This window comes from Cavia porcellus, unplaced genomic scaffold, assembly GCF_034190915.1.
Source record: "Cavia porcellus strain 051 isolate PalLab524CR breed Dunkin Hartley unplaced genomic scaffold, mCavPor4.1 scaffold_8, whole genome shotgun sequence".
Classification (NCBI taxonomy): domain Eukaryota; kingdom Metazoa; phylum Chordata; class Mammalia; order Rodentia; family Caviidae; genus Cavia; species Cavia porcellus.
In genome coordinates this window covers 55312123-55337103 of record NW_026947491.1, presented here as the reverse complement: position 1 = coordinate 55337103, position 24981 = coordinate 55312123, and the positions used below count along the sequence as shown (strand labels likewise).

At 31.5% G+C, this 24981-nt stretch overlaps 1 protein-coding gene across 5 annotated transcripts in view; it reads right to left on the bottom strand.

Annotated features, from left to right (window-relative positions):
* Positions 1–24981, bottom strand: part of Usp15 (ubiquitin specific peptidase 15) — a 138996-nt gene that overhangs the window by 43779 nt on the left and 70236 nt on the right. For 3 of the 5 annotated variants that reach the window (XM_023567594.2, XM_023567590.2, XM_023567592.2), the window contains 2 exons: positions 10607–10693; positions 5423–5567 (listed from right to left, as the gene is read on the bottom strand). In XM_023567594.2, coding sequence (XP_023423362.1) covers positions 5423–5567; positions 10607–10693 — 232 coding nt within the window. Of the gene's footprint in view, positions 1–807; positions 911–5422; positions 5568–10606; positions 10694–24981 lie in introns of all 5 variants that reach the window. The other 2 variants (XR_010049341.1, XM_023567591.2) reach the window with 2 other exon arrangements.

Below are 24981 nucleotides of genomic sequence, written 5' to 3'. Positions count from 1 at the left end.
AGGGAGGGACAGTTCTTTCATTCCAGTCCAAACAAAAGGACAAGTAAAAAATATTAGTATCCAAGTTGAGAAAGCAAATTCTCTAAGGTTATTTCCATTATTTTTTCCATTCATCAAACTAGAAAGGGGACCTGATCAAGTTTTCATCTGATAGGTGACTCAACACACTGTTGATGGTAAGTTGCTACTGAAGTATTGGCACATAATGTGAGCTTAATATCCTGTATTACACTAAACATCTGTCCTGTAAAGTTTGAACTTTTACTTAGCCATATTCTCATTTATCAGAAAACATTATTTTCTTCAAGATCCTAAATTATCTTTTAAATTGTCTTGTGTCTCAAAGGTAAAGCCTTTTTTTAATGTAAGTTATATTTATTTAAATCTAATGATAATCTGAAGAAGTTCTTGAGATAAGAACAGGACAATATGTTGTCATATTTAACATTATGAAGTAAGGCAACAGAAATAACATCTTTAATAATGATACTTTCACAGTTTTACAGTGTAATAAAGATCTAGTTTCTTTAAAGACTGTTATTTCTGTATAGTATTACATGTTCTCTTAGGTCTTCAAAGGAACTGCAAACTTGCTATGTAACATTATTCTGAATTTATGGAATACATTTTTCCTAACTCAAGAAAGAACTAAAAAAATTGACTTAAAATGCTTGGAATCTCAATTCATTTTATATTTAATACACAAATAATGAACCTTGATTATTATCTTTTTTTCAATGACTTCCTAGAATCTATTTAAGGAGCCCTATTATGTCCAAGTAAAGAGTTTGAAAACAACCATCTTACTCTGTGCTGCTTTCCAGTGGAAAAGACCCATCACTCCCCTGCTTCAAATCCATCTGAAGAGTTGCTTCTTCCAGGAAGCCAATCATGAGCCTCCTAGGTAGGCCTTGACAATGAAAAAGACAAGGGTTGGAGTGCTCCTCAATCTACTGAACTAACGCTAATTAAAATTATCTCCAACAATGCAAATTTTAAAGGTGGACAGACTCTAGATGTACTCAGAGATTGTAGGGCACTGGTAATAGATGTAGAGTACTAGTAAATTCTTTTGTTACTTGTACCACTAGGACATAGCGGTACAGTATAAGCATATAATTGTAACTACCCAGAAGGCTGAGGCCAGAGATAACTTGAATTAAAAAATATTGAACTTTATATGTATTCAGTCTGCAGGGCATCTGAACAGTTATACTTCATTATATTCCCTATCTATCAGTTTGGCTCAAGAAAGCTAAACTGGCGCACAATTCAGAATGGAGCAGCTGATAAATACTAAGAGTCCAATAATACTAAGTAAAAAAAAAAGGTTCATCCAATTTAATTCATCATCCACTAGGTCCAGTCAGAGTGAAATAAAAATTAGGAAAGGAGTATATACAGGAATCATGGAAGACAAAATCCTTCCAGAGTCACTCTGTTTAACTCTTTGGGGGGGGGGGGGAGTATTAGCCTAATAGTTATTCAGTATTCATGATGTGCCAGTCACTATTCTATGAGCTTTATGGTCAGCAATTCACTAACACATGGATACTACTATTCTTATCTGACGAATAAAATGAGTTGTGGAAATAACTTGTCTAGGATAACACAGGTATCGAACAGGATAACCATATTTTTAATCTAGGTAGAATACCTCCAGTGACTGCGCTCCTAACCAATATAATGAGTATATCATGTGGTTTTTCTTCCTAATTTAACCAGGCTCTTGTGTTCAAAATTTTGCCAGAGTCCTGGGAGTCTATGAGAATTTTCTTTGTTCATTAAAGAAAACAAAGCAAAGCATATTGGTTTCTGGGACCTCCACTCAATCAAAGCAATTTACTACCTCTTTTTAAATACTGATAAAGCAACTTAAAAAAATTATCATAAAAAGGAAAGGTTTTAATGCTAAAAAGTAAAAAGTTTAAAAATCACAGTATCTGGACTATAATATTCATAAAGTCCGATATTTCTAAATGTATCACATATACTTGGTATTAAGTAAATAATAACACAAAAGTACAGTTAGGAAAAGTTACTATGCATACCATTAAGAAAGCTCTAGGTATAAATATAATTGAACACTGACAATAATGTTAAATAATACTCAAACTGGTGCTGCTTAGTTTACAGGTATGGGTGATCAAAAGATTGAACTATCTCAAGGCTACTGATGAGCCATTCACACAACAAAACTGGTAGGCTTTTTGCACATACTTTTTGTAGCTATATCAATAATTATACCACCTAATGTACTAAAATACCACTCATGTTTTTTAGGAAAACTGAATTAACTAAAAAAGTTTACATTAAAAGTCATTATCAGTACAAATGTTCTTTTATAGTAAGTTTGGAAGACAATGAATTGCTTCCAATTCTAAATAAATGCAAACTAAAAAAAAATCGAGGAAAACAAAGTCTGAAAAAAAAAATCCAATAATCCATTTTATGTTATCTACTGCTCTTTTGACCTGTGGTCTTACAAACTTACAGAAATGTTCATGAAATCAAGGAGTAAAGATTACTGAGATAACTTTTTAGGTGTTCTGATTTTTGTTTCCTGAGGCAGGCTCTTGCCAAGTAGTCCAGGAGAGCCTTGAACTTGCTATGTAGCCTAGCCTGGCCTGAATTCACAAATTTCCTGACTCCGCCTCCTGGGTGCTTGGATTATGGGCATGTGCCACCTTACCCAGAATACTATCGCTATTTTATATTATTTCCCACAGTGAATTTTCAGCTTGAAGCTGACATCTAAATTAATTGACAATCATACATATTTTAAGAAAATAAAACTTATTTGTCAATTTCGATTGTATTAAAGACCAAAAGCAGCAAAAGGAAAACTCATTTTTTCTTCTCTAACTTGTATGAATAGGTTTATTTTAGAAAAAGTATAGTTTCCAATTAAATTAAAATACAGACAAGAACTAATATCGTTTGCTTAAAATGCTGAAATTTTCATCAAAAAATGTTATGTTTACTGGTACTATCAATAAATTTCAAGTCTATGCTTAACTGAAAGGGAACGGAGGTTGGTGAAATAAATTTAAAAGAGAATCAGTGATACATCTACCAATTCATCACAATAAAGCAGCTTTGAAAAGAAGCATAAATACGATGTTTCTCATACCTTAAACATAAAAAAGGTAAACAAATCCCAAGTCTAGGTCAGTTTAACTGGTTAGAAGATTTAATTTTAATACCCGTCTTGACAGACTGTAGCTAACCAAATGGAGATAATATTAAGACTATATCAAAGGCATAGCAAATTACAGTGCAATATTACCTTAGAAGAAATATAGTCTGCAAGTTGGCCAGAGCCTTTCACAAATGATTAGCCTGAATACTAATTCTTGCTCACTTCTAAAAAATTTTAGCCAGGAGTGGTGTTGCATGCCTATAATCTCAGCACTTGGGAGGCTGAGGCAGGAGGATTGCTGGGAGTTCATCAGCCTGAGCTACAAAGTGAATTCAAGGCTAGCCTGAATTGCATAGTGAATAATGCCTACATTGTTAAAATACTATATTTCTTTCATTTTTTTGAAAAAGCATCAAGATTTATTTTCTACACTAGAATATTAAAATATTCAAGCTATTATCAAGCCTCAGGAACCAAAGTAATTTTGGCAGTACAAGGATAAAGAATTTCATAAAGGTTGTATGATTTGAAAGCCACAGAGAAAGTTTTCTCGTCACAGACGTCTGGTAGTGTATGCCTGTACTTCCAGCTAGTTGCGAGGTTAAGGCAGGAGGAATACGAGAAGTTGGACAATAGAGTGAGACCTTGTCTCAACTAAATTTTAAAAAGGGAGGAAGGAGGTAAGGGGAATGGAGATGCAGTTCAGCAGTAGAGTACCTGCACGAGGCCCAGAATAAGTTTACAGGTAATGGTGTAACCACCATTTATATATAACATCTCCAGAGATGCTGTAAAAGAGTATTTTCAGTAATCAAGGAGAATAATCCAACAGATATCTAAACCAAATTACAATTTCTCTCTCCTATTCCTATTTCTGGAAGGTATTATTTTATATCTGAAGAATTATTAGGAAAATACATATTGGCTCATTCTCTTCAGATACATTCCCTTCCTCATTTCAGGCCAAAAAAAAAAAAAAGGTAAATTAGCACTAGTATCCTAGAAAAATAATTTTGAGTAAAGTAATTCACATTAAAGCATGAACTGTACTACTCTTTCAAAGAAAATTTAAATAAGACCTTATTAACCCATACATATAGTATTCGCTTTAGTAGATAGGCTATTTCATGAATAGTTTACTTCTACACCAAGAAATCAGATATCTATTACAGTCTCTCTCTCCTAAGTTTCTAAGACTGTCAACTTATGGCCAAGAGAGTTATGACAGTTAAATTTTATTTGTCAAGAATGCTATAAATGTAAATGGTTAACGTAAGAGATAGCTCGATTAGTGACAATTTATGAAAAATTCACTTAGAACATTAGATAGGAGACAGTCATTCGTTATATAGTCTATGGATGTGTGATAATCCACACTGCAATAAATGTATATCTTTGAGGATGCCTCCTGTGTGATGGAGTTCAGTATTAAATATGAAGCCAAAAGTAAGGTTCAAAACTAAAAATTTAGAATTCTTAAAACACTAAAAAATGGATAACAAATATCAGTAAGTAATCATTAGTTTTGGCTTTTTAAACATAAAATTCTATCTGTAAAAGGGAATGAAATAACCAGGTCCAGTTTTACACCAAGTGACAGTGATACTAAAATATGTATTTTTCATTACTTGAAAATCAAAGACATAAATATTTATTAACAAATTAATAGTGTATACACCAGAAATAAAGAAAGGTAAAGTTTATGGAGAGAAATGGAGGAAAAATGGCAATGATTTTTGTTTTGGTACCAGGAACTGAACTCAGAACCTTGCACTTGCCAACCAGGCACTGTGCCACTGAGCTATACCCTTGGTCCTAAAAGATCTTGAAGGGTGATTTGTTAAAATACGAGTAGAAAAGAGGCACATAATTTCAAAGACTTTTCGCACTTCTTAGGCTTAGTTTCCCATTAAGCTTAAAAAGAAAAAAAAAAATGCAGCAACAACAACAAAAAGCAATAGACTTCTACTGGATAAATGAGTGCTCTCACTAGTGGTTTTTTTGCCCTTCTTTGGAAGCCTAAGTGTTCTGTTTAGAATTACATTTTTCCATAATGTAGATATTTAATTTCATCTATAATAATCAAGCACATGTTACCTAATTGAAGAATACGATAATACTTTACTAACAGTAGTATAATTAATGAGTCAAATGTGTATGCTTAAATTTCTCATGAAAATAGAAATTCTCAAAACATGCAATATACAATTCTGAAAACTCAATTCTATTCTTGTATTAATGATTTCCATGAAATACGATTTTCACTTTGTAAAGACCTACCTGAATAGCTGAGTTCATGAAACACGTATTTCCCAAGTTACTTAGGCCACAAAGGCCTGGCTGTTCATTGTTTCTTCCAGGTTCTGAATAATCATAGTTCTTATAAGCAGTATATGATGGGAGACAATAATTTGAGTTTTTCACACTGGAAGAAAAATAATGTCTTTCAAAATGCGGCCAAAAACACATTATATTAAGCCTTTTTATGAGATTGGTGGTTATTAAATTTCTTTCAGAAGATACTTAGCTCACCTACATTTTAAGCCACAATTCTCAAGTAAGACAACCTCCTTAATTACGGTACTGCTTCTACCTTTAATAAAGTCGTGATATGACATATTACATCAACCAAAGCAAACCACTAATGTATCTTCCTACCCTTGATAAATTGGAGTAGCATCACAGCTTGCCCCACTCGTCACTGCTTCATCATACTTAAAACATTCAGATTTTAAACACCACCCACAGCAATGAATCATCTCATTTATGACCCTTTTGTATCCTAGTACTGCAAAAGAGAACAGTACAAACAGGAAGAGTTATGCTTTAGTTACAGGGGAGAGAAGAGATTTCCAAGGCCACTGTGACATCACTGTTCTAAAGACTGAAGATTCTATAAGCAGATGCAGAGAAAAGCCCCGGTGATCGAGGTACACAAAAGGGATTCTGAGCAAGTACATTGCAATATTATGTGCCTTTTTTCCTAATTTATTAGAGTAATGTAGTTTATTTAATTAGGTAAATATAAACTTGGAACACTACTAGCATAATAAATGTCAACCTTAATTCTTATAATACAATATTTTTAAAACTAAGGTGATTTTAGGAAGTATCAACACAGTCAATAACCTAAGTTAAATTGTACCTACTCTCCTTTTTATACATAACAAAAAATAATTCTGTAAGAAGGATGAGTTCTTCCTTAATTTTTAATAAGCTAATTATCATAATAATACCTTGGACATAATTTACTAATTATTTTAATAGTTTAAGTGAATTACATTGTACCACTGCTATTTAACAAAGACTTTAGTAAATACACACATAGGCATATACGTACCCCCAAACCAAACAAGTGAAACACCATATTAAACCGAATCAACTCAAAATGATCCATGCAATGTTAGCCCACTGACATGTTTTACATTTTTTTCAGAAACATTCCCTTCTCCATAAACAAAAAAGACCAATTTCTTGACTCTCACACAATAATCTATTCTGAAATATAACAAAAACAGCAGGACTCTAAGAAATGCAACCTTGATCAATTCAAATTCAGGAGAGGCAGACTTGTACTTACTTGTTTTATACTTAAGAACAAAAAGTTCTTTTTAAAATTACTACTAGTTATGCTAAAAATCAAAGTCTTCTATAAATTAAAGAAGCATATAGACTGTATTTTCTCTGCATTACAGAGCAGAAAAACTAACTATTCTGGCTGTAAAATTATACCAAAATTTAAGTAGTTAGAACATATAGGGAAAGTACGCCTTAACATATGGCTCTCATGCCTAAACATACATACAACACATACATGTGCATACATGAAGACTAAAAGCACATTTACATGCTCATTACAAGAGTATATTCAGTTATTTTTCTTCTCACACAGAACAAAAATTGATGCTGGAAATTTCACTCTTCTTTGTACAACATGATGAAATTTGATTAGTTACCAATTGCTATTTACTTAGAAATGAACAATAAAAAAAAAACCTTACTTGCAAAGTAGTTCTGGTTTTGTTTTTTAAAATCTGAATCCTTAAAGGATATCTATAAGATATCTAGACTGAGATATCTTGATGCTCAGTGATGATAATGAAAGCCAATGGTTTTAAATATACCTGAACATTCTCTCAATAGGTAATTTAAAATCTACATTATGTGCACTTTAAAGCATAAAGTCTAGCTTTGAAAATGCCCAAATTATTAGTTGTTTCTACAGTCCAACAAGATATATGGAAACCAAGGCCACAAAGAAAGTATCTATTATCTTTCACATCTATGTTTTGTTTTTCCAAAAGGTCTTAAGCTAATCATTATTTTTTAAGTTTATGGGATGTTACAAAAGTTGACTTACAGAAATTTTAATGAAATTTTCGTATTTTGCTACGTTAACTGATTAATCCTCTTTAATGAATATATATTAAAAGTGCAACAATATTAAAAGTGCAAAGATATTGTCAATTTTAGATTGACTTTCCAACTAGTGTTGACATCTGACATCACATTTAATTTAATCCATCAAACTATAATTATGTTTACTTTGCAGCTAAAGAATGATACTTTCAGTTAATTTATCAAGGTCAGATGGATAGCTCTAGCAGTCTCAAAATTCACAGTTCCTGTTGGGGACTTAACCTCACAGGGAATCATTTCCATTTTATATGAAAGAGGTTTAAGTGAGTTAGCAGAAAAATAGAAATGTGCTCTGATGTGTAATGCCAAAATCCAGACAATAAATGTATCAATGCAAATAGAATAGAATAGAAATAAGCAAGCAATAAAACTATTATAAGAGAAAGAATTTGGGAAATTTAAATATATTTTAAATTACAATTAAGGCAAAGCAAATACCCTTTGGACTAACACTAAAATTACTACACAATGAAAACAAACTATATTCTAGCAACGGACACTTCACAATATTAGTTTTAATAAAAATTCTACTGAATTTAAATAATTCCAGTTATATTTTGCTCTCTTTATAATATTATTTTGAAAACTAAAATTTTTGGAACTGTAACAGTATAGGATGGTTTAAGCTTTGGATATGTAAATATAGTTCATCTAAGCTTATGTATGATAATGAAATTTAATAAATATTTTAAGCTGGTAGAATATCTTCACATACACAATTTCCAAAATGTATTTAATCTAAAAAACGTCATTACCTCGTTATATACTTTTAAAGAAACTATACTATTTCCATATGAAGTCATAAGCTGCTAATTCTTTCTACAGGCAGAATAAAAATTTTAAAAATAGATTATATATATAACTGCTTAAATACTGAGTATCAGTTCAAAGTTTTTAAAAGTAAAAACAAAAGATTCCTTCTATCTTATGAATGAATAAGCTCTGTTCTTCACTAAGAAAGGTAATTCAGATATAATATGTACTTTTTAAAATAGTCACAACTTGGTGGTACTTCAGTATGTAGTTACTATTGAAACCTCCAATATGAAAAAATGCTTCTCTAAATCATACAAATGTAAATATAAACACATATAAGTATAATCTAGTCATAAGGTAACAGTAAACTTGTAGAAACTCCAATACTCTCAATAGATTCTCCAGAGTTTGAGACTAGATTATACTGTAAATGCTTTTGTTACAAGGGTGGAAGAAAAAAAGACAAAAACAGAAACCTGGCAGAACACATATAATAACATGGTGACTCCAGACAAAATGAATCTACATTCACTTGTTTAAGTGCAAAGTAAACAATCTCTCCAAATAGTGACTATACATACATGATATATCTGCCAAATATCTGCCAAATTGTTATTTTATAGCAGATACAGGAGCCACCTGCAACTGGTAGAAACACACATACTATTTTATTTTCACTAAAAAACCTACTTTTAATTTTATAAGATACTTTTTTTCAGTCTGTGAATATACATTTTTAAATAAAAGTATTATATTCTAATTTGGTATTTTCAGTGTCTTCGATACTTTATAATACTACAGTGTAATGCTAACATAGATAGTATACAACTATTTATAAATTATTAATGAACGGATGTAAATATTTTAAAATATGCTTGATTCACACTGATGGGCTCTTGTCTAGAAAAGTTGTACTAATACTCAGACTACTCAAATAGAGTTCTTTCATGAATATTTTGTGTTTAAATTTTTCAAATATGACTGAAATAGAGGAGAAAAAAAAATCAATAGAGCTTTTCCTAACTTTAAATTATAAAATTCTAATTTGTGGATGTCATTTACAATGCTTACATTTAACTCCTTATAACCAAGTTGTACCATTTATCCATTTTCTGTGTTAAAAAAGTCTAATTTTTATGAAGTAGATATTTATCTTTTTTAAAAGAATCTCTTGTAACAAGTGCTTTCTTCATTAAGACTCTTTTATATATCTGAGAGTCATCCTGGACTTAAAGGTTCTAAAAAGAAATTCTCCAGAGTGATCGAATTTTCTTGATGATACTTCCTGGATAATCTGCCCATCCTTGCATCAGTCTACAATGCTTTCTGACCACAATGAAATTTTTTTATATATATACAGGTCACTTCTGGGTTATCCGATTCCATCAGTCTGTATTCTTGATCAGTACTATGCTATTTAAATTCTTGTATCTTAAAAAATATACTTTAGAATTTAGTACAGATAATGCTTTCTCATTTTCTTTTCTAAAATCCTTTTAGCTATTATCACCATCTATAATCCAAGTGTTTATTAGAATTATTTAATCAAGTTCCCCTCAACGATATGAATTTGAAATGTAAATTTATTCTATATATTAATTATGGCTATTTAAAAGATTATTTCAGAAACTTTCAGCCTTTTGAATTTACTCATTGGAAAAATCAGATGCCATTTATAAACTGGACAAATGACATGAACACATGTCTATCTCAACTGTTAACCCATGTACATAATCACAAGGTACGTATTCATGAAATGAAATAATAACCTTTGGATAAAATTTCTTATAAATTGATTAGATTAACAAATATGCTAATTTTCAAGGTAATACACTCATAGAAAAGTCCAAGTGATTTTCAAACTTTTTACAGCAATACAGCATATGTTGTTAACATAACTCTTATAAATCCCATGATTCTAAATTCTAATTATCATGGGGTAAAGGAACTGCTTTTTTTTAGATCTCTTAAGAAAAACTGCCCTTTTCATGAACATTAAAATTGGTGCGTGCTTTCCAGTTAAGGATCATTGTAAAAAAGAAAGAAAAGAAAAAAAACCCACTATCATACGTCATCATGTTTTCAGCTCAAAATGACATCTGAAGCCTGTATTTGTCCTGCAAATTACACTTCCTTATGAAGTTATTGATGGAAGAACTGACCAGTAATTTAAAACAAATCCAATTTTAATACATTAGACTTTTATCCTAAATTTTAGATACATAAGATTTTCTGTAACCACAATAGGCCAATCAATTAAACAAAGAGCTTTTAAGATGCAGTGCTTACTTTCTGTTGTTGATGTTGTTATAATTATTTGATAGAGATGAAGGAGAGATCTTTGGTAAAGCTGAAAAATTGGATGCACCTGGGGACCTTTAAAAATATGAAAATGTTAAATTAGATAAAAAAATGAATTCTGAAATTAATTATGAAATAAAGAAAAGAACTAACAGATGACAATGTTTTTAGTAAATGAATGCTGGAAACAGATTTATGAGCAAAATTATTATATATTCTGTGGTTTTTAATTTCCAATTTTTTTTGTTTAAAATATAACAGTAATAGAAGGGATCTATTCTCAAATAAAATTTATCAAGTTAAATACACAATTTGCTATTATACCTACAAATCTATTACCTGATATACCCATTTATGAGGTAAGTAACAGTTAAGACTTTACAGTTTCCATAAATTAATGGAATAAAAATATCCCACTTTATTTCCTGATGGGTAAGTACATATGACACTAACCAAGAATCAGAGTATTATCAACTTGTAAAATTAAAGGGGCAACAGAATAGCAAAAGAGACTTCCAAACATAATCCCCAGAAGTAATGTTTGGCCAAAATTACCTTTAGACAAACTAAAAAGACATTAAGTCCTTGTAATACAGACCTCACTAATTCAGGATCTTTTTTGGAAAAATCTCTCACTACTGGTTTTTATTTTTGGTACCAGGAATTGAACTCAGGACCTTGCACTTGCCAGGCAGGTGCTTATGCCACTGAGCTGTATCTCTGGCCCTCACTATTGGTTTTTAATTAATAAATATATGAATTTAAAGGTATCATTTATAATAAAAATCTACTATACAGAAATAAAGTATTTCAAGGTCTCTAAAATAAATTCATTTCCCTTTGGTTTTGTAAATAATTTTAACTTAACCAGGCAACATCTAGCTAAAAGGCTATATAAAGATATGTTTTAGTTGAGGAACTAAAGTCATTACAAATTCCAAATTAGTGAGGTACAAAGTGACTTGTTTTGAAAAATTATTTCATTTCCTTTACTTGAGTGCTAATAAGCAATACAATATCAGTAAGAGAAAAGTATAAATTGTAAAATCTACTTTTAGGCAATTTGAACTTAGTTGTCTCTATATATACATATATGATAAATGTATTATACAAATAAATAATGAATAATTAGATTTCTTAAAAAGGAGAACATTTCAACTTTGGAGGTTTTATACATTATTACTAAGATTTTCCTTCTTTTTGAAGAAGGTTCTTTTGCAGATGAAACCTTCGTATCAAGATTAAGATGCACTTTTCTTTAGGTGACTTTCACAAAAATATCTTTAGAAAGAAACTTTATTGTACTAAATTAAAACAATACAACCTTACAAAAATACTGAAAATATATTTTAAAACTAATTTTAATAATTTTTCATGTAACCATTTTAAAATATTGATAGTATTTTGCCTCCACATTGAACCTTTCTAACTAGGAAACAACCCCAAAAGTGGTTAGAGACTGAGGTATAATTCATTAAGGTAGTTTCTTTTTCAAAATATGACTCATCACAACTTTTCAGGAATACATATATAAACTCAAATGTCTCCTTCTACTTCATTTACTATAAAAATTACCCAATAAAAATATTGTACTTTATCTAAGAAAGTGGCTGATGTGTATGTGTGTGAACTTAGTGCTTGGTTTCCTATTCATTAGCATATCTACCTATGGACTACATTATGAAGGAAAAATGAATTAAATATGGAGTTAATTTGTATTATGATAGTATTTTCTAAGGAATTCAAACACTCAAGCATTTTATTAAATAATTAATATACTCCTGACTCTTGAAAAATACTAGAAATACTGATGTCAAATAGCTCACAACCTAATGAGGAAAAAAAATGACCTGTAAAAAACAATATGTATGCTGTAATGAAATTTTAATACAAGATTTTGTAGGTATGATACGGGGTGATTTTAAATGCACTTAAGAGGAACAGGTGAGAATTTGAAGTATGCCAGGTAGAAATAATAGCATGTGTAAATGTGCGCGAGTGTAGAAATTATGACACATTTAGGGAATTGCTACATTTGTTTTGAAAGAATATGATGTATATATTGACAGAGAGGAAATACGTAGTCACAGAGAATAGTAACACAGCAGGTATGGTTAACAGTCTTTCTTGAATCATGAAGAAATTTGAATTTCATCCAATGGTGCTGGGATATATTAAAAGATTTTAACAGGGTATCAACAAAACCAGACTTACACTGTAGAAAGAACACATGGAAGACAAAAGAAATATAAAATTGGGAAACAGGAGATTATAATCAAATTTGTAAGTATTTTAGAAAATGGGGTAGGCAAAGGCAATTCTGATGTTTAAAAAGTAGTTCTCAAAATATATTCTATGGACACTGGAGGTCTTCAAGACCCTTTCATATATCTGTGTTAAAATTACTTTTATAACACTACCAGAGTGTTACTTAAATATTTCACAGCTTTAATTCAATGGCTATTTTTACTGATAGTGCAGAAAAAGACTGCATAAAATTGCTGGTAGTCTCATCAGTCAAAGCAGTGGCAGATATCTGCATTCCGCAGCACTCCACCGTAGAAAGTTTCATTTAAGAGCATGATGTTGAAAACTAAAAACTTGATTTTGTTAAATCTTGATCCCTACATTTCTTTATGATACTTTAAGAAATGGAAAGCTGTGCATAAAGTGCATCTGCTACATACTGAAGTACCATAGCTGTCATGAGGAAAGAGTTGTGCAATTATCTGAATTACAGTGGAATTTATCACTCTTTTCACACTATTCTTTCCCTAATTGTCTGTGGTTGTTGATACTTGGTTATCTAGAAGACACATTCTCAAAAGGAATAAAAGGAGCCTATCAATTCAAAGAAAACAACTTAAAGTAACTACTGCCACCAACAGAATTTTTGCATAGCAGACCACCATTATGGGGTTGACAGATTCCCAAAGACTTAAAATCTTGTATTATAAAATGTATTAACTTTTGGAAAGTATGTTTAACTCAGAATCAGTATTTTTCAAATGATCCAAATGGATAAAGCTACATATAAAATATTTTAAAGTAAAACTGTAAGAAAAACCTTATTGATGTTTTAGATTCCATAGTGCAATTAACCTTTAAGACAAACCACCATCAGTCAAATTTTGATGTATCAATTACCTGAAAATGCAATGTATCACAGACAACAAGCTGAAGAATCATACAAATAGAAAATCTGGCTGTCTCCTGTCTCCTATTCAGCCTAAAATTACAGCAATTTGCCAAAAACAGACAAAAAAAAGTAGTACTCACTAGGGTTTTGTTTTGGGTACTGTTACTTTTCATAAAAGTATTTTATTTACAAAATATAGTGGTTCAGAATTACTATTTATAAATATCAAGAATTTTCATTTTAACTTGAAGTATGATACACACTGAAATAATCCAAATAAAAGAAGTTCTTTGGGATACTAATAATTTTTAAGAATGTATAGGGACATTGAGAGCAAAATGCCTGAAAACTATAAGTTAAGGAAGTAGAATCTACAAAGCTTCCTAATTAATTAGACAAGAGAAATGAGGATGTAGGAGGAACTCAGAATGGCTTTGAGATGGTACCTGAATCAGCAACCATCATAAATAGTTTTGGTTTAGGTTGAGAACATAGGAATTGGAGTAAAAAGATTGTTTAATATGACATGGTGAGTCAGACATAAGAAAAATCTGCCAATTTGGTAGAGAGCTCTAGTCTAGAAATACATATTGGCATATGTTTAACTTCAAGTTGTGGGAGAGGATTAGATAGAACCTATTACCTGACTTTAAGCACTTATCATGGGATGCAATCAGGTCTTCAATAAATCTGTGGATTATGAATGCATTTGAAATATGAGCATAGCTGCTGCATGTAGAGTTGGTCAAATTACATGCTGCATCATGTCAGGGAGAGCTTGTCACATGAAGTATAACATGAATGATGCTTCCAGAGCCGTGCACTACCCACACAACCAAATGTGGGGGTGACCGTAAAGAGAAAGAAAGCCACAAAGACAGAGCCGTGGTCAAAAAAGTGAGAATAATCCTTGGAAAAAAAAGTGTTACCATGCATGGATTTAAATTTAGAGACCTTCTTTAGGAGACAGCTATCAAAAATTGGTGTTAAGAAGTCAAACAAACTATGTGAAGAAAAAGACATGATTTTGTTAAATTATGAATCGGTGATAAGGATAGGCTTTTAAAAGAAGTGGATATCTAGGGTAAAAAGCTAACACATGTTATCTGGAGGAACTTAATGGCTTTGTTTTTAAATAAGGGGGAGATCTTTAGTTTCCTAGGCAAAGGAGGAAGATTAGAAATGAAACAAATAAAAACCTCATGTTTAGAGTATGTGTGGGAGTATGCTAAGCATTTTATATCAGCAGGAGAAAGGAGATAATGAAAGCAAAAACAAAATCTAAGAAACAAGTTAGAAAGACTGTCCTTAGATAGCAGAGCAAGATATAAGAATGGATGTGGTTCACAGACGAAGACCAAGTATAATAATTTTAAAATGCTGTTGTAGATATTACTAAAACAAATGACTATATCACTTATCTATTTGATTCTAATTTCTTTATGTTTTTGGTTTTTTGAGACAGAGTCTTTGTTAAGTAGTCCAGGCTAACTTCAAACTTGAGGCAATCCTCCTGCCTCAGCCTCCCAAGTGCTGAATTACAGGCATGCACCACCACACCTGGCTGATTCCAACTTCTCAAGAAGATTACATGTAGCTAAAACTTGTGGAACTGATGTCATGTTATTTACCAGCTGACCAGTCAGCCTATAGATGATAATCAGAGCCCTTTAGTTCTCTTTCTGTGCTATAATGCGGGAATTACATTACTCATTCTCTACTGGCTTTCTAAACAGAAACAGAACTGCTTAGAATACATGTACAGTGACTGGAAAGCAAGCTATTTACCTAAAGTTAAGGCAATTTAAATGTGGGAGAAATCTACTTGAATGTTTTTGGTCAATCTGGATTGGCTGTGATATAAAAGTGACTTACCTCTTAAAACAGAAAAAGGTAAAGATATCAATTTAGTTTAAGTGGTTTAGAGAAAAAGTAAACCTTTTTGACAATTAAACGAGGTAAAATCTAAATTTCCCTAAGCCCACTATGTTTCAACCAAAGTATACCATTCATAGCTAACTTGAGCTTATTTCAACTGAAAATTACAATTTGTTCATGGTAAATTAATTATTTAACAAACACATGGAAACCTAATAGTGTAATACTGATCAACAAAAACACAAATCTGAATGCTGGCATATCAAAACAATTACTAAAGACCTTTTACAGCTACTTTTAAATCTAACATAAAACAATCTAATTTATAAAATCTAACTATTCTGTAGACAATATAATATCTTAATAAACATAAGAACAACCTTAAATTTTCTGCATTTCTAACAATCATTTTAAGATGAGCTCTTTGGAAAAAAATTTAAATTTCATAAAAATGAAACACTTTTACTGTTGTGAGACATACATTAGCTCAAGAATCATTTGTTGTGTTGCCTTCTACAAGCCAGGTAGTACAACATGAGATACTAAAAGGTACAGAAAAGAGAGCTTAAGGGAATTTACAAATCAATTGCTTTTCATAATTTTATTTTTGACTACTGAATTTTACATAAAGTATAATAAAACATTTCTTTTTAAAAATGAAATTACAGTCACTTCTTTGGCTACTATGAGCCTGAACACCAAATTTTATTTCATTTCATTTTATTTTACCTCATTAGAAAAATTTTAAAACACACAAATCATCATGTACCTAAGATTAGTAATTCAGCTTCAAAAATTAACATCCTACCTCTCATTTACTTTTTTTTTGACAAGCTTAACATAAAGTCCAGAGACCTATTATTTCACCTATAAATAATAGTATGCAATCCTAATAGATTAAGAAATTTTTTTGTCTTCATCTCAACATGCCATTATTAATACTCATCTAATATTTAGTCTATGTTCAACATTTCCCCTAACTTATCTCAAATGTGTATTTTTTTCCTTTTTACTTGGTTAGTTCGAGCCCAATACAAAAGTCCACGTCTGCCTATCAATTTTAATACCTGTAAAGGTCCTGCTGCTTCCACTGGTCAATTTCTTTTCTCTGATTTCATCCTATTCTACGACTACGTTTAGTTCTCATTTGTCTTGACCTCTGATCTATTTATATACCTAAACATGACTTATATGTGTTACTTTAAACTGCTCAAATCCTCTTTGGAACTAATGAGGACAGAAAGACAATATAAATACAGGGTGACCAATCCTGATCTGGAAATCTGAATTCTAAAATGCTTTAAAATCTAACATTTTGATCACTGATGATACTCTGAGAGTTTCAGATTTAGAGCTAATTTTGAATTTCCAAATGAGGGATGTTCAACTTGTAATGTCTACATACATATTCCAAAATCTGAAAACATCTGAAATCTAAAACACTTCTGGTCCCAAGCACTTCAGATAGAAGCTATTTAACCTGTAATTATTTTAGGTACTTACGAATATCAAGCATCCATAGGAGAACCCCTCACTTAAATTACATTCATTTATACACGCCCTACACTATCTAAATTTATTAATGTCAATTGAACTTAGATATGGCTTTTAAATTTTAACAATGCCGGGCGTGGTGGCTCATACTTATTATCCTAGCACTCAGGAGACCGAGGCAGGAGGACCATAGTGTGTTCAAGAGAAGCCGAGGCTACAAAGTAAGCTCAAGGCCAGCCTGAACTCCATAGTGAGACCTTGTTTCAAAAAAGACTAAACAAACAAACAAACAAATAAATAAATATCGACACTAAAATTGCCTAATCTGGATTATGGCCATATAAACCGATAAAGTTTTGACAAACACCAAGTTACATGTTTGTCTTTCTGCAATGGAAAGAAGAACAGAAAGGTAGAAGTTTTAGATGTAGAAAAAAACCCTGTTTAATTTACATACATTTTTAGGATTCTAAAGGAAAATCCGTATACATATTTAAGATCTTAATATTAAACCAAGTAACCTCTAAGTACAAAATTACAAGGTAGAATATGTCTGTGCATGTACAAACATTAACAACAAAACAGCAGTTTCTTGGTAAACAGTATATAGGAACTTTAATATTATCATGATGCTTTTGTCATTAGGTGACAAACTCTATGAAAGGATTATATATTTAAATCACAAACACATTTACAAGGTGCCTTTTCTCTCCAGGAATCCTGCATCTCCAACCACTTTTATTTATTTAAAAGTCCACTTTTAAATAAACATATACATTTTGTAATGCCCTATACTAGTTTCATTTTCTTACTAGTCTTCCTGCCCCTCTCTTTTTCTACTCCTGTCATACTGTTTAAATATTATAAGGTACTTTAAACAATGGTCTTTGCTTGTCAAGAACAGCACTCTATCCTCTGTCCCTCACATCTGTACACCACTTAACATTGCTGACCACTCCCTTTCTTGTACAATCTCTTCCTTTGGCTTGGATCACAAAAACAGGTCCAAGCGTTTCCGAAGCTTCATGATTGTTATGTTTGATTCTGTTGTTTCATATCATTACTTTGGAATACTGTTTGGATTTAGCATTTTGTTCTCCACAGTTCTGATTAGATAATCTAAATACAGTTTTTCCTCCCATTTCTTTTCTTTTTTTTTTTTTTTCCTTTTTTGTTTTTATCGGTACCAGGGATTGAACTCACGACTTTTCCTCCCATTTCTACAAATATGACCATGTCTGTAGTTCTCATAATTGTCCAAACTTTGGTTCCCTATCTTTAATTCCTAGCTACTTCTATTTTGGTTCCATAATGTCATACTTTATAAATTATCAGAAAGAGCCACTCCATGTCTGTCTTGGTGAGAACAGTAACAAAAACAAAACAGCTAGAAAGTCTTAGTACTATTTGTTAAAATGAAATTAACTCATGTATAATATGTACTTTAATAATTGTTAACCAAGTAAGCCTTTGCACCATTTCTGAGCCCATTTATCTTTGTAGTTATATATGTAAAGTGAATTTAATTATGCTTTGAAAAACTGTAGAGAAATGTTTGATACAGATGGTATATGGAAAAGCAGAATAGTACAGAAGCTTATATGCTTTAATCAAAAGAAGTAGCATATAATAGTTTTATTAACAAAGTGCTGCCTCTCTCCAAGCAGAGAATTCAAGGACAGAGTCTATACTTAGAGATTTAGTCATCAATTTGAAATTTTGTTAGTCTGAGCATCACAAACAGGAAAGGAATAATGTATGAGTAAGAATTATTGGTACGGTTTTCCATCTGATTTTTTTCAGCCACTTATTTATCTGGCTGATAGTAAATTCTTCCCTTGATGTTTTCTAGTCCGTGAGAACAGCCTTTTCAGAATTACTGGTAAAGTTCTTCTCATCAAATACCTAAACACATATCTTCTGTTAATAGTGTTTGGGGAATAAACGAAAATGAATGAATTAAATTAAATTGTAGTACAACCTTAACAAGAGATAATTCCCACTTATTTCAGAAAAACAAAAATTTATCTATTTTCTTTGTATAATTTTAACTTCAAAAGCATCCTTTGAAACAATTATACTTGGGCCAGGGAATAAGCACTTGCCTGGCAAGTGCAAGATCCTGAGTTTGACTCCTACTAATTCCCCCCAAAATAATAATAATTATACTTAAATGAAACAATATGGAAAAGTTACAGTAGAATCAAAATTCAATGAAGTTATGGCTAAGGAATAAGGTAGAAACTTAAAATTTCCTGATAAGGTAAAAGTTAATCTGTTGATACCGGTTTCTTGTCAGGAACCTCATTAGGGTTCTACAATTATTCCACTTTAAAATCATTGTGTAGAAATATAAAATTTAGTCACATATTGCCAACAAAATATTTAAGACTATTTACATAATGATAATACCCTTGGAAAATAAATGGTCACTCATAACACAATAAAAAGCAAAATTCTGAGGAAAACTTTTTCTAAGCATCATTAGTAAAGACCACTTTTTTTTTTTTTTTGTCTTTTTGAGACAGGGTCTCTCTATGCAGTTCAGGCTGGCCTTGAGCTCACTTGGTAGCCCAAGCTGGTCTCGAACTTACAACGATCCTCCTGCCTCAGCCTCCTGAGTGCTGGGATTACTGGCATGAGCCACCACACCCGGCAAAGATCACATTTTTTGAGAAATTTTAAGAAATAAACTTTAAAAACTAGATTAGAAATGCAAGTTCCTTCGGGTGTGAGATGAAATCTCAGTATTGTTTTAATTTGCATCTCTTAAAAAATTAATGATGGTAAATATTTTTTCATATATTTATTTGCTGTGGTTATTATCAAGAAATCAAGCAATAACAAATGTTGTGAGGCTGCAGGGAAAAAGAAACCCTTCCTCACTGTTGGTGGGAGTGTACACTGGTACAACCACTGTGGAAATCAGTGTTGAGATTTCTCAGAAAACTAGGACTAGAAGTACTATTTGAGCCAGTTATTCCCTCTTTCTTGGTATCTTCCCAAAAGAATTAGAAGCATCATACCACAGCAATAAATGTGCCCTTGTAATAGCTAAATCTTGGAAACAATCCCAATGTACATCAACCAAGGAATGGATTTTTTAAAATGTAGGTTTTTTTGTATAATGGAGTACTACTCAGCCATAAAGGATAAACTTGAGAGACATCTATAGCTAAATGGATAGAGTTTGAGACCATACTCCTAAGTGACATAAATTAGACACACATGTAAATATAGCATTGTCTTACTGATGTGAGAAACTTACTGATGTGAAAGTGTAAATAAGAACCAAAATGTGCAACGGATATTGTGAGATAGGAAGAAGTTGTTCAAAAGGAAAAGGAGAATGAATAGGTGAGAAAAAAAACAATAGAATGGAAACACAGCTTTAATAAATAAGGGGGGAAGAAAGATTGGAGAGGAGGAGAGGAAAATAGGAAAAAAATGTACAAGTACAAGATCCTTATGATGAATGTGATCATTATGTATATTTATACCAATAAATTTAAAAGAAGTGCAAATTCTGAAATCACTTAGGTGAGTATTTTTTAACATACAGCATAAATGTAAAGGTGATGAAATAACATTATGTCAGTGCTTACCATAAAAATGTTTTAGAAAATTTTTTATTTGGGGATTCTCAGATTTCCGTTTTTTTGTTTTTTTTGCCTTGTGTGATGCTGGGGATTAATACAAGGCCTCATGCAAGCCGGTAAGTGCTCTAGCACTGAGCTACATGCTAGGTCTTTTTTTAAAATTTGAGGCAAGTCTCTAGTTAAATTGCCTATGTTGGTTTGAAACTTGAGAGTCCTCTGCCTTGGCCTCTTGAACTAGGAGTACAAGTGTGTGACATCACATCCAGATTTCTAATACAAGGTTTCAGTTGTTTAATATGCTAATTAAGAATACATATGCATGCATACATATTTAGGTATATAGATTAACATATGCACATATATTATGAAGAGAGAAAAAAATAGGAAAGAATGATGGAGGGAAGTAAAGATGAAGAGAAGGGAAGAGACTGAGATTACAAAAGTGTATTTTAAAAACATATTTTACTCTTAACATTTAAAAATTTTAATATTTCTTCTAGGCAGCTCCCCCTCTCTGCCTCAATTTTAATATTTTTAGTGAGTATACATGATTTCAATTTTAATCAAAATGGGTCAAATTCAAAGTTAGTGTCTACAGAGCACTAATATGTTTTCAATGGTGTTAGAAAAATCAAAGTAAGATACTAACATGTTCTTACACATGCCTACTGTGGTGGTAGTTTTATTTATTTATTTATGTCTTTTTCGTTTTTTATTGGTACCAAGGATCGAACTCACAACTGCCTGCTTGCAAGGCAGGCACTTATGCCGCTGAGCTAATTCCCCAGCCCCTGTGGTAGTATTCTTATATTTTCTTGTTCACATGAAGCACCTAAACTGCAAATTTCTGGGCTCTTCATTAAGATTTATATCTTGCTGGTCTGGATGGGAACCATATACTACAGTACATGCCAAAAGCACTACTTCCAGAATTTCTCAAAGAGTGATCGTTAGGCCAACATGATTGTATTAACTGTGAGCTTATTAGAAATGAGGAACCACCACCCAGATTCACTGAATCTGAAATGCTAGGGATGGTTCCTAGGAAACTGTTTCAATAAACTATAGGTGATTCTCCTATCACCTTAACCACAACTGTTTTTTCCTTGACTTCTGACACATTAGTTAGACAATGATTGTGTGCTATGCGGTATGAGTAACAGAATACTGGTTCGTGATATCTACTGGAACTACCATTTTCATGTTGTTTTAGAGGGCCAGGGATTGCCTCCACATTGATACAACAATTTTCAAGAAGTATTTTAAAAAGCTGTATCTTGAAGTTTCATCTTAAAAGCATAAAGTTTACATTCTTTCTGCTGGTACTGAAACTACCTGTTACACATACTTAAGTGTATAAATGCACATCAATGAATGCACAATCGTTCTACTTGTTTTTGTTAATCTGATATTCATTCAGAAAAAATCTGTATCCCTGCTTTAACTATATGAAATGTATATTAAAGCAATATTTCCTCAAATTTTTATTATTTCTCCTTTAACCTCTACTTTACTCTCATATAATACTTTTTCTGTATTTTTGATTTTTATGTAATGTGTTTTTTAAATCTGAAAAAAGTACTGAATTTTAAATCCCATTCTATTGTTTTCTTTCATCTATATATTTTAAAGCTGCATCCAACTTTTCTAACAATCTCACTGCTGTTATTACCACCTTATTTTTCTCACTGACTACATATGACAGGTATTTAGCTGGACTGTTTCCTATTGCAACACAACACAAAGATTTTATTATTATCAAGGACACACAAAACTTTTTCTGAGTACTGGGTCAGATGGAATAAGAATGACTAATTTAAATAAATACTAATATAGAGAATCTGGCAATATCAGCTTACATATCCATCATCTATGTGTAAGGCTTCTACATCCTATTCAACTCTTACTACCAGCAATGTTTTAAATCTTTGTTTTTCTGACTATAATTAGTTTGTAAATCTCTCCATATACTTGTCAGCACTTGACCGAGACTGTCTATTCCTTATCTTTTGTCTAATTTTTAAAGCTACATATTTCCTTTGCTTTTTCTGTTAATTTGTAAGTTCTTTACATATTATAATTATTCCCTTGTAAGTTTTAGATGTACCAAAGTTTGTGATAGTATTTAACTTTGTGTATTATCCATCTTCTAACAAATAATTTTAACTTTTATATAAGCAAATCAAACTTTCATATGTTCTGTGATTTTTATGGTATATTCTCCAAAATTTCTTCTATTAGCTTTAAAGCTTTCCATTTCTTATTTGGATGTTTGCATATTTCTAGAGTAATTCTTTTTCTCCAAATATGGAATTCTTCTACCAAAATTTTACTGTCCATCTGTTTTACAAAACATTGCTGCTTCATGGTACATATTATCAGGTAATATAGTATCCAATACACATTTCTTTCTAAGCTTACTAGTTTATTTCAGTCTATATTTCTTTTTGTTCTCTTAGCACATTAATATTATTATAGCTTTGTAGTAATTCTCAATATCCAATCAATCAATTACCCCTTTCCTTCACTTTGTCAAAACTGACTTAACCCTGTATTGGTCTAATTTAAGAATGAATGTCATCCCCTCCCCTAAAAAGAAACAAAAAAAAAAAAACAAAAAAACCCAGAATTTTGCATGAGGAACTGATGTAACGGATTTAGAGAAAACAGGTATTATTAGGTTAGTTATACAGTATGTAACCTTTTGATCAGAATAAAGTTAGAATTTTTGCCATGAAGGTTTCATTTATTCTTAGCTTAGTTTTCTTAGTGTTCTAGGGGCTTGCTATATAGTTTACAGCAAAAATCAGAACCTATAGCTCACGGGCTGAATCAAAGCTTTTGCCTGTTTATCAGTAATGAAACACAGCCATGGTCATTTTATGAGATAATTTCTAAAGCTGCTTTCATGTCACATTGGCAAAATTACAGTTATAACAGATCACAGAGTCCATGAAATATTTATATGCTCTTCTATAAAAAAAGATATTGTTGACCTGTTTTTAATTTTCATGTTGATGACTTTATTATATGCAGATAATGAATTCTCTTACATAATTGGATTGTATTAAAATTGTGCAACAAAATTTACTGTAATGTTTACCACAGAATTTGGGTATACAAGCTTTGTCAAGTTAAGAAAGCTGTTATAGTTTCTGAGTTTTTATAAACGTAAGTACAGGGCTGGGGATTTAGCTCAGCGGCATAAGCGCCTGCCTCACAAGCAGGCAGTCGTGAGTTCGATCTCTGGTACCGATTTAAAAAAAAAAAAAAGTGAGTAAACGTAAGTGCAAATATCAAAAAATTTTAAATATTCTCAAGTTAACATTTGGCAATGAGACCTTCTGCTGTAAACTTTGGTATTTTATAGTGAATGTATACTTTCATGCTTTAATATTTGGGGTGCTAATAGATTTAGCATTCAATAAGACTTTTAACTGTACTGTACATTTCTAACATTGTGCTTTCATTTACTAATATATACTGCATGTATATGATGTGTTAGGAATTATGTAATTTTCTTCTTTTTAACAAAGCAAGTATTATAGTTGTTTGAGAAAATAAAAATAGTATGGCATGGTAGTGCATGCCTAGATTCCTATCTATTTAGGGGACTGAGGCAGGAGGATCAAAGGAGCCTGGAAGTCTACAGCCAGCCAAGGCAACAAAATGAGACTTCATCTCCGATGGAGATACAGATAAAGATAAGGGAAGAGACAAGGAGGACAGGGACAGGGACAGGGACAGAGAGCGAGCAAATGAGAGAGCAACCGGGCTAGCAAATAGAGGACAACGTAACAAATATTCTGGTGAAAACAGTGATTTTATATAGAAAAGATTCTTAATCTCGGAACTCACAATATTTTTATATTAATCCATAGGTAATTTTGTAATTTCAAAAATTATTTAAACATGTGGGACGTATATAGCATTCTAAATGTAAGTTAAAGAAAAGTAGTTCTAATCCAAAAACTCAAATATTCATGAAAAAAATATTCCTAACTTTCAAATCTTAATCAGCTATGAAATCTACATAATTCAACTCATATGTTTTTAATATCTTCTTAAAGTTCTATTTTTAAACCAAGTTCTACTCTTCTACTAGGTCCAACTAAGAATAAAAATTATCTCACGTAATTAACATATTCAAGGTTCCTTCTGTGACAAATTTAAACAGAAAACTTCACATACGATGAAAAGGATAGAGAACCACTTATTGAATCATTTTACCTTTGAGTTTTAAAGATAAGTAG